Source organism: Centruroides vittatus, unplaced genomic scaffold (assembly GCF_030686945.1).
Source record: "Centruroides vittatus isolate TY-2023 unplaced genomic scaffold, ASM3068694v2 contig_18, whole genome shotgun sequence".
NCBI classification, from domain to species: Eukaryota; Metazoa; Arthropoda; class Arachnida; order Scorpiones; family Buthidae; genus Centruroides; species Centruroides vittatus.
Window position 1 is genome coordinate 5,554,493 of NW_027121101.1, and position 10,442 is coordinate 5,564,934.

A 10,442-nucleotide genomic window follows, 5' to 3' on the forward strand; every position below is an offset into this window, starting at 1 on the left:
ATGAGGACTAAAGCGAAGTTTAGCCAACTGCCAACCATCAGCCAGCAGACAACATGTCAACCAACTACCAGAAGACAGCATGGCAAATCAACCAGTAGACAATGCGCCAACAAACAATCAAGATGACAACACAACAACAAGAAGAAAGAGACACACAAAAGAGAAAATGACAATATGGCAAGAAACGAAGAAGAAAATCAGAACCACCAACACCCAGGGGCTTCAACATAAGCCGGAATGGCCATCTATAATACTCCATGTAAATACTGTATTTTCAAAATAGAACCAGTTAAATGCGATGCAGGGCTTCCAGGAGAACTCACCCTCCCTATCTCAACTATCTTATAACTTCCCTTCCATCACAACTTCTCCTTTTATCCTACCTCCTCCTCTCAACCCTACCTCTCTATCATAGACTAAATCTAATGACAATCTACTCTCACCTTTACACACAAGTCTGATGACCAGTGTGGTGGAGTCGATAAACAAAAAGTCCAACTCTGGCAAATTTGCAATGTGTAACTCTCACTCTGACCTCACCCTTCTTTAAAATGTCACACTACTATTTCTTTTATAAAAAAGACACCACTGGATATCCAAATATTTTTATCTAAAATTTTTGTATAAAAAGTTGTACTAAAATTGATGGTGAGAATAAAAAAAATTTGATATAATGAATTTATCTTGAAAAACTTTTGAGTACACAGAGAGACATACCACATCTTGATAGTCAAAAGAATTCTACTTTTATTAGTTAATTATGAAAAACTGATCTAAATTTAATTATTTTAAAGAAAAAAAATTAAAGTACAATAAAACACACAAAAAATAATGATTTGATGAATGACATAATAAACTGGTTCATAAAATAGTTTCTCCCACTCCAGATACTACAAGAATAGTTAACTTCCTACTAATGGTTGACTAAACCAGGGCTTCTTAAACTATGGGTCGCGACCCCATTTGGGGTCGCTTAGTGAAATCTTGGGGTCGTGAGATTTTAATGCAAAATATTGAAAATAATTTGTGAGAGTTTGAAAATGTTCTGCCATTCAACACCACATATTTATATGAAATTACTTTTTCAGCTTTAACACACATCAAATCCCAATATCGTTCATCGCTAAAAAATGTTGAAGAGATTTTACGTCCAGCAGTGTCAAACATTGCACCAAGATTTAGTTTGTTATGCAGTAAAAAGCAAGCACAACCGTCTCATTAAAAAACAATTTTCCTTTAATTTTTGTATACTTAACCATTTAATGGCTGCGCTCAAATATATTCAAACAAACTAAGATGACCAAAATGCCCAAGCTCAAATATATACCAGCGACGATATATTTTGCCCAATATTCTCTTTTATTTATGTTATTGCAAAAAATGCAGTTTTGATGAAAAATAGGGTATATAATTTTTGTAACTATAATAATTACAATTTTACAACTTTTTGTGCAATTTTTAATTTTATATTTTTGTATGTTTTTAAACAAATTCTAAAACTATATTTTTTCATATGTATATATATATATTGTTACCTAATCAATAAATCATCACAAAATATTTATATATCTTTATTTTATAATTTTTTGGGTCGTGAAAAAAATCACAATCATAAATGGGGTCGCAAATAAAAAAAGTTTAAGAAGTCCTGGACTAAACTGAACTATATAGTAGAATTTCAAAATATGAAATTTGGACAAAAGTCAATTATCTTAAGCTGACTGGTGCAATTGTGCCCCGAGAATTTAAACCAGTAAATAATAAGCTGGAACAATCCTATAATTTATATTTTGTAGTTTTCTTTTCCTCTTTTAGTTTGTTGCAGTTAGATTCTGATCTTGGTTTTACTTTTTTCATTGTTTTCTATTGACTGTTTTAAGACCAAATTATGTTATCAAAGCCATAACAAATAGTCATAAATAACTCAAAACCAATAGAAAAGCAGTGAAAAAGTTAATTAGTCAAAAAAACAATTGATATCCAAAATATCTGAGATTAAAAAAATATTGAGCCAAGTAAAAATTATGGCATGCAATATGAAAGTCAAATTTTTTCTTGGGAGCTCTTTGGTAAAGATAAGCTTGGTGCTTCAAAGTGATATCATAAGCGTGTACTTTCCAGGTGTGATCCCATAACTAACTACAAGTGTTCAGTGGTTTTTTCCACTCAGCCACTGGTGGATCTTAAATTAATAAAAACTATTTTCTAAAATTATGGAGCAGGTTGCATGAGATATGTATAACATTTTGTTATGAAATGGGCTTTATGGATTAATATCATCTTGATATCCATATTTATCAAAGTGTCTGTTCTCTAAGAAATTTCTTTAGATACTAATTAATTAAAAAGTATTTTTCTTATGTCATATTTTACCAATAGTAAACTTCAAAGTTAGAGTTGCCAGAGTTGAAAGAATTTTACACACTCCAACTCTGCTTAAAAACATCAGACTGGTGACTCTAGCTCCAACTTCAACAACACTGCCAATGACATGTCCTCTTTCAAACTCCGTCATATGGTTGTAGTGGGTACAAATTTGATGGCAAGGCATTGTTCACAATCAATGACGATCAGCATGATCAAACTCCACTGAAAGTTTGGTCCCTCAAAGAAAGAATAAGAACTGTCAGGATGGGCACTTTAAATGCACTGTAGCTCAGACCAATCATTCATTGGGTGTTAATTTTTTATCATTTGCATATTTGATCAAAAATAATTTGAATATGACATTTCATTGAAATTGGATTATGTTTTTGGGGTGTGTTGATTTTTTGTCAGAGAGTGTATTTATATTCATTAAAGAAATTCATGATAGTGAGGTTTCTAATTTTCTGAATTAATTTTTATTATTTATTATAAATGACTATTTCTAAAATTTGCATATATGGGTTCTCAAATTATATGCAGGTTGTGTTCTAAGTCAGTCATGTGTAGTTTAAATTTTGTGTAATTTGAACAAAATTTTTCTATTAAACTAACAGTAAATACTATATTTGCATTTTGTTTGTGTGGATTTAACTATGCATATATGAATGATGCAAAATGCTATACTAAGAAATAGTTTCAATACATAACATTTAACATGAATAAAATGAAAGTTTGGATAAGCTAAAATTGAGAGCAAATAACAAAGGTTTTTCTGAAAAGAGATTAATTCTTGACAGGTTCTCAAAAACACAGACTGATTATGAAAGCAAGGTAATCACTGGAAAAATGAAGAAAGAATGAGTAGTTGGAAATAAAGAGCTGATTCAAACATACAAAAAGAGATACCATATTTTACGGACTATGAGACGCTACGGACTATAAGACGCACCTGCATTTTGGAGGCAATTTTTTGAAGAAAAAAGTGCGTCTTATAGTCCGTAAAATATGGTAATCATCAGACTTAATTTCACTTTAATTCAATAGTTCTATGTTTAAGTTTTGGTCTGTAAATAGAAATCTCACTGCAAATTAAGAATAAAAGTTGGTTAAGGAAAATTTCGTGTAAACTCATCAGTGGGCCATGTGGAGAAGATCCACATGGCCTGTCGATGAGCTGGAGCAAGAGAACAGTTGACATGAGCAAGAGAACAGTTGAAAAATTTTGAATAATAATAAACTGATTTTGCATATTTCAAACGTGTAATTTGAGAACTCCTTATATTTGTTAAAAATTTATTTTTCATCAAGAATTCAGAAGTAGTGAAAAAAATTCCAAAATCTTTTATAAATTCATTTATCTAGAATTTTGTCTAAACTAATGTTAAAACAAAAATAATTGATATGCTTTCAAAGTAATAATTGAAAAAAAAGAATTATTCTACTATCAGTAGACAATAAGAAATAAATTTTCATTCTTAAAATTAGATTTGAATTTCTCATGTATTGTTTACATAACCAATATCCTGAAGATTTTGTATTTTATTTGCATTGTTCTGTTTGTTGATATAATAGTTTGATTTAGAATAACTTAAATAAAATACAAGGGCTGTTTCTTTTTCAACCTCTAATGGTCCATAAAACAAAGACAGGTGTAAATAACAAAATGAATTCATCACCATAAGTTAGATACAAACATGGTTACTTTTTGACATAATCACCATGAAGATTGAGGCATTTGTCTACCTTCATGGTGATTATGTCAAAAAGTAACCATGTTTGTACCTAACTTATAGTAATAAATTCATTTTGTTATTTACACTTGTCTTGTTTTATGGACCATAGGAGGTTGAAAAATAAACAGCTTACATAGTTTAAAATGGACTAATATTTTCATTTTATTACAGAATTACATCATCAGATATTTATTTTAACAGTTTGCAAAAACAATAGTCTAAAGAAATTGTTTGATAATGATAAAATTTTGATGAAAACAGACAAAGCTAAATACTACAACTCTAAAAACGAAGCTGTTACCAGTGTTCTTTGTAAAAATAATAAATCCCGGTGTCAGTCAGTAAAGAGTGGAACAGTACTATAAACATTAGCTATGCCGGCTAATATATACCAGAAGAAGCTAACGACCCTCACTAGAGCTAGAGCCAAGCTTCAATTCCTTATGGATTGCAGAAAAAATAGAATAGTACCCATGTCTTTCTATCGTATATGCCTTCCACCAGGAAGTGAACCGCTCATTAAGAAAGTAAGGCTTTTATGCCTCAATAGGGCCATCAGGTCAACTAGGAAACATCTATTTTTTGTACTTAGCGATCTCATTCAGGCTGAAGATTCGTTGTTCAATATAGATCCAGCTACGTTGGCTGAGAAAAACGCCAAATTAGTTCCCATCCAAGAAAGATTAAAGGCCAAACTAGCAGAGCGCTACCGCAAAAAGCTGCAATGGATCTTAAGATTCCAAACACCAATAGGTCACTGCTATCCAACTTTCCCTTACATTGTATGGGATGACATACAGTTGCCTAGATATGTAGAGGATGTACTCAAGTATGGTCCAACCTTCGCATTAATGCCTCTAAAAACAGGGTCTAGAAACCTAATTCCTGATCTGGAACTCCTAATAAAAAACCTACCCGATAAACAAAAGGAGTATTAGAGATGGGTAACCATGCTGAAAATCATATAAGCCAAAGAAAACCCGGAAATGATGGCATTAAGAACAAAACTACGGCTAGCCAGCAAATGGATGAAAAGAAACGATATTGTGCTCACCAGAGCCAATAAATCGAAATCTTTATCATTATGAAACGGAGCACATACCAACTAGGACTGTGAGACTACATCAATATCACTCAATGTGAAAAAGAAAATGTTGACTTTGTGAATAAGCTGCAGAATAGAGTGAAACGCTTCGCAAGCTCGAAATTAGCAAAACGTCTAGCCTTACAAGACATAATAATAGACTTACCTGACAGTCCTAAGCTCTTTGCATATACTAAAACTCATAAAGTGGCCAGCAACTTCATCCAATAGTAGACAAGGCAAAAGCACCCACAAGAAAACTAGAGAAGGCTACCCACTACCTCCTTTTACCAAGCTTAGAGGATTATCCTTACACCATTGAGAATCCAGAAAACCTCATAAGCCTACTGAAAGATCTACCTGAGTCTCCAAAACTTATCACAGTCCTTGATGTTAAATCACTATACCCATTGGTAAAGCTCCCAGCGGTTTTTTGCTCCCTCAGAGATTTCTTAATAACATACGTTCAAGATCAAGCATTCCACCAACATATACTAGAAATGGCCCTTCTTATTTGTTACAACTCAATCTTTGCTTTTGAAGGTACAGTTTATAAACAGACAAAAGGTGTCCCCATGGGTAGCCCGGTGTCAGGAGACCTATGTGAGATGGTTGTTAGGCAGATGGAAAGTAAAGTCATCCCACGGTATCTTCCCGATTTTTTGCTCTATAGGAGATACGTTGATGACGTACTCATTTTATGGAAGACGGAGCCTGATATAGCGGCCTTTATACAAACTGTCAATGATAACTCCTATGGCTTAGTCATAGGTATAGAGCAAAGAAGCAGCACGGAAGCCCACTTTCTGGACATTGCCATCAAGATAGAAGCATCTACAGTCCAAACGTTGGTCTATCGAAAACCAACAGCAACACCAATATACATACCTAGGGGATCCTGCGACCCGTTCTCATATAAAGCAGCCGCTTTCAAAACCTTGGTAAGAAGAGCAATCTCCCACTCCTCCACAAAGTAAGCTCTGGACAATGAACTAGCTTATCTTAAAAAAGTCGCAACAGACCATGGATATCCTTCCCTAATACAACGTATAATCAAGCAACATCGCCAAGGAAGCACATCCACAGGACAGGCAAAGGGTAGCACTAACAAAAACGAATTAACAAGACTTCCTGTCACATATAACCCATACGTTAGAGGAGTATATGGAGAAATAGCCAAGAGACAGCAGATGCAGATAGTGTATCGAAGAGGTCCCACAGTAGGCAACAACCTAAAAAATTGCAAAGACCCTCCGGATCTCAACAGAATGTACAGAGTGTATTCTATCCCTCTAATGGATAATAGATGGCAAAGAGAACTCATTTACATTGGTTCTACTAAGCGCTCGTTAAAGACCAGATTAAAAGACACCAAGCAGACCTACAGCACAGAAAACTCAACACAGCGCTAAGTATATACGTATCCGATCAGGATATCGAGGCAGAACTAGATAAAGCTAAAATCATCATAACGACGCCCCACCTGGAACATATAAAGTGGTTAGAAGCTATCGCTATATATAAAATGAGCTTTAATAATATCTGCATCAATCAAAAAGAAGAGATCAACATTTCATCGGCCTGGCAAGTCCTTTTAGACGCGCATAGACAATAACCAACATCCAGACACTACAGCGCATGTCCGCCACGACGGAATTAGACAAAGCGGTTCATTTTGAAATCTTCTGTTCTATTTTTTCAAATTTTCCAGTTTCACCTGAAGAAGAACTTCTATAAGTTCAAAAATGTTAGTGAGACGATTTTTAGAAAGAACACTGGTAACAGGTTCGTTTTTAGAGTTGTAGTTTATAAATCCCGGTGTCAGTAGAGAGTGGAACGGTACTACAAAGCTAAATACATATTTTTATTGATAATTTTGAGCAAAAAATCAGTTAGCTGCTAGTCTTGCTATATTTCTTGCAATAATCTGTAACTCCAAGATTCAAAAAAATTTAGTTAACAAGATAATAATAATAATCAAATTGATTATGCTTTGTTTGTACTTATCATTATGTATACTGATTTTTTTTTAAAGAATTCTATTTTGTATTTTGTTTATATGTTAATTTAATTATTTGATTCATTCTGTTGATTAAAGAATTTTATGTAAATGAATGTATTAGTATTTTTACCAGATTATCTAAATAATTTGGAAACACCACTGGTTTACAAATTAAACCACCAATGTTTCTAACTTAGGACAAATATAGTTCCTTAAGCATATTTATCTGGTCCACATAGCTTGTTTTCACTGATATGTTTTATCATGCAAAATAACCTTTTCGAAAATAAAACATATAAAATCAAAATATCAAACCTTGCTGTCCAATGAACATCTACAGGAGATATAATTTGATTAAATTTTTTTGACTTTCATTTAATATAAAAGATTTCATATTTAATTATACTTACTTTTGTCTCATTTTCAGAATCGCCTGGAATTAACTTGCAAAGTTCACAAATTACTTTATTTATAGAGCGATGACGAATTCTAAAACAGAAAAATAATAATTTAAAATTAATATTAAATTTTTATTTTTAACATTGAAGTAATAAAAGCTGAATGTGATATACAATTTATATAAATCAGCAATGTCGAGATTTTAGCAATTATTAATTATATTATTATCATTATTATTTTAAATGTTACTACTATAAAAATAATAAAATATTCACTTTATAATATTAATCAGTGGCAGATTACCCAATCGGTGCACTAGGACCTTGTTGTCTCAAACAGCCTAAAAAATTACATAGAAAAAGATAATATGCCTCTAAAAATTTAGTGAATGTTTAAAAAGTTTTAAAAACTTTTTATTTAAGGATTTTATTGTCTTTTTAATATATATATGTATATATATTAAAAAAACACTTTTACATAAAGAGCCTTATGCCTAGGGCCTCAAAGGAGCATAATCTGCTACTGGTATTGATTGATGCATTAGAAATCAATCACTACACCTTTCTTAAGTAGCACTTGCAGCAGTCTGTCTGACATGGATGATGAGTGGATTTTTAACAAACTTTTATCCAAGTTCTCCCATGACATCTGTATGGCATTGTTTGTTCTTTCTTTGTGTTGAATTGAGAATTCAATTTTCATAAATGTTGTGTGACAACAAGCCCCACAAACTCCCAATAGAATTTAGGTTCAGACTATATGCTGATCATTATTGGCTGAAAACCATGCCTTGGTTCTTGTGGATCAATGGCATTATCATCTTCACAAATCAATTTTCTGGACATACACAGCACTGATTATGTTAGCAAATGTTCTGCAAGCATATCCTGATACAATGAAGAAATCATTTGTGTCGATGTTGTCACAATTAGTAAAACACAATTACCAGCAAATGCACCTCAGACCATCTTAGACCCACCTTCAAACAGATGCTTTGAAAAATACTACTTGTCATCACAAAAGCCATCTGGTCCATCTAAGTTAAACTTCTTGTCTAAAAAGACATCATCATTCCATTTCTCACCAAAGGTTACATGTTGATGAGCAAATGACACATGTGCAGTTACAGAAGGATAGCTTTTAAATTTTGTGAAGCATAATGTTTTGTTGCATTTAAGACTCTTTGGACTGTTCTGGAAATACTGTACATAAAAGGTTCAAAAGTGCTACTATCCAGAGAGAAGCATTTGTCATAGCATACAAGAGATGTCACTTGGTTTCTCTTGGTTTCCTCCTGTACTGAGTGATAACTGATGTTATGTTAATCTATATATATAAATGAGGATGTTTGTTCGCTATACACTCCTAAGCTGTTCAACCAATTGCTACAAAACTCAACAGTTATGTTTTTTTACATACTTCTAAGTTAGATAATGTCATACATCCCACCCCAAAATATCTATTGGATTTCTGTAAATCAATTACTTTCTATCTACATTTGATTTGCTGATTTACATGTAGTGCCATCTATTGGCAAAAAATTTAACAAAATTATAAACTAAATATAATTTTAATATATATATATATATATATATATATATTATATTCACTTAATTACTGCAACAATGATATAGCATGAAATAGACCTGCTATATCATTACTGAAACAGGTAACATATAGTACTAGCCTGCATGGATTTGAAAGTGTTACCCCGTGAAAAGTCTATAAGTATTTAATTTTCCACACCTAATGACTCGAGTTTTTTCATTTCTGAATGGTGCTTTCTTAATTCTAATACGCACCCTCCAATAGCTGAGTGCGTAAAATTATTAAACACTGGTAGTTAGTCAGTCATGGGTTTGAGCATGGCCTACAGGCTGACCATGTGGAGTTTTCTGGGTTTTCTTCACGTTAGTAACACCTAAACAGAGTCCAGCTTCCCATAAAAATCTTCCTAGGATGCATCCTCCCAGCAGATTGCTAATGTGTCGTGTTGCCATAACCAAATAAACCAAACTAATTCTAACAAGTGATTATTTATTGTGACATCATCACAATGTTCTCAATTCTTTTAGTGGTGGTCTTGCCCCTGTACATCATGTTTATACATATCTTTGTTGATTTTAGTCACAATAACAGAAGAACATGTCTGCTGAGCACAAAGGATTTTCATATATAAAGACCCTTTCAGTGACTGCAGACAATAGAAAAGCTGTTTGATGAGTTCGTAATTGTGATTGAAAACCAGCATATAATTTGTCCCATCATATAGCCTGCATCCTCTTTCAAATTGCCTTTTAAACACAATCTGGAAATTATCTACCCAAAATTATAGTACATTTTGTTTTAAAATAACTAAGTAGATATCAGGATCCTGTTAAAAAATTTTCTATTGGTTTTACATGAAAATTTGGACCCATTAGACTAATGGTCCAGTAAGGTCTATTGAGTTTAAACTTCCACATAAAATCAGTGTGTTTATTAAGTCTGAGTTACAACCTAGAATTATCCATCTAATTCATTACTATTTTTTAATAACGAACACTTGATTGAAGTAATAGATTGCATATTAAAAATAACTTTTTAAAAAAGCAATTTTTATATATTCAGTAACTCCAAAACTGGGATAGGATAAACACACAACCCAACCAATACCAGCAACTATGTAATTAATAAATAAAGAAATATTTACTAATGTTTTCATCCATTTAAACTAGACATCATCAGGCACATAACACAGAATAAAATGGCTATATTAAAACTGAACATGTTATACGAAGAATTTACATGTTCAAATTAAATTTGTCAATAATATATATATATGTATATATATATTTGTTCAGGATATAATTTTAAA

At 32.4% G+C, this 10,442-nt stretch overlaps 1 protein-coding gene across 5 annotated transcripts in view; it reads right to left on the bottom strand.

Moving 5' to 3' along the window:
* The window catches only part of LOC136969621 (tigger transposable element-derived protein 1-like), a 36,725-nt gene that overhangs the window by 11,688 nt on the left and 14,595 nt on the right, over positions 1-10,442 (bottom strand). For 3 of the 5 annotated variants that reach the window (XR_010879847.1, XM_067263870.1, XM_067263872.1), the window contains exon 3: positions 7,597-7,675. Coding sequence is in view for 3 of the 5 variants with exons in the window: in XM_067263870.1 (XP_067119971.1) it covers positions 7,597-7,675 (79 nt within the window). In the remaining 2 variants the exon portion in view is untranslated. Of the gene's footprint in view, positions 1-7,501; positions 7,521-7,596; positions 7,676-10,442 lie in introns of all 5 variants that reach the window. The other 2 variants (XR_010879846.1, XM_067263873.1) reach the window with 1 other exon arrangement.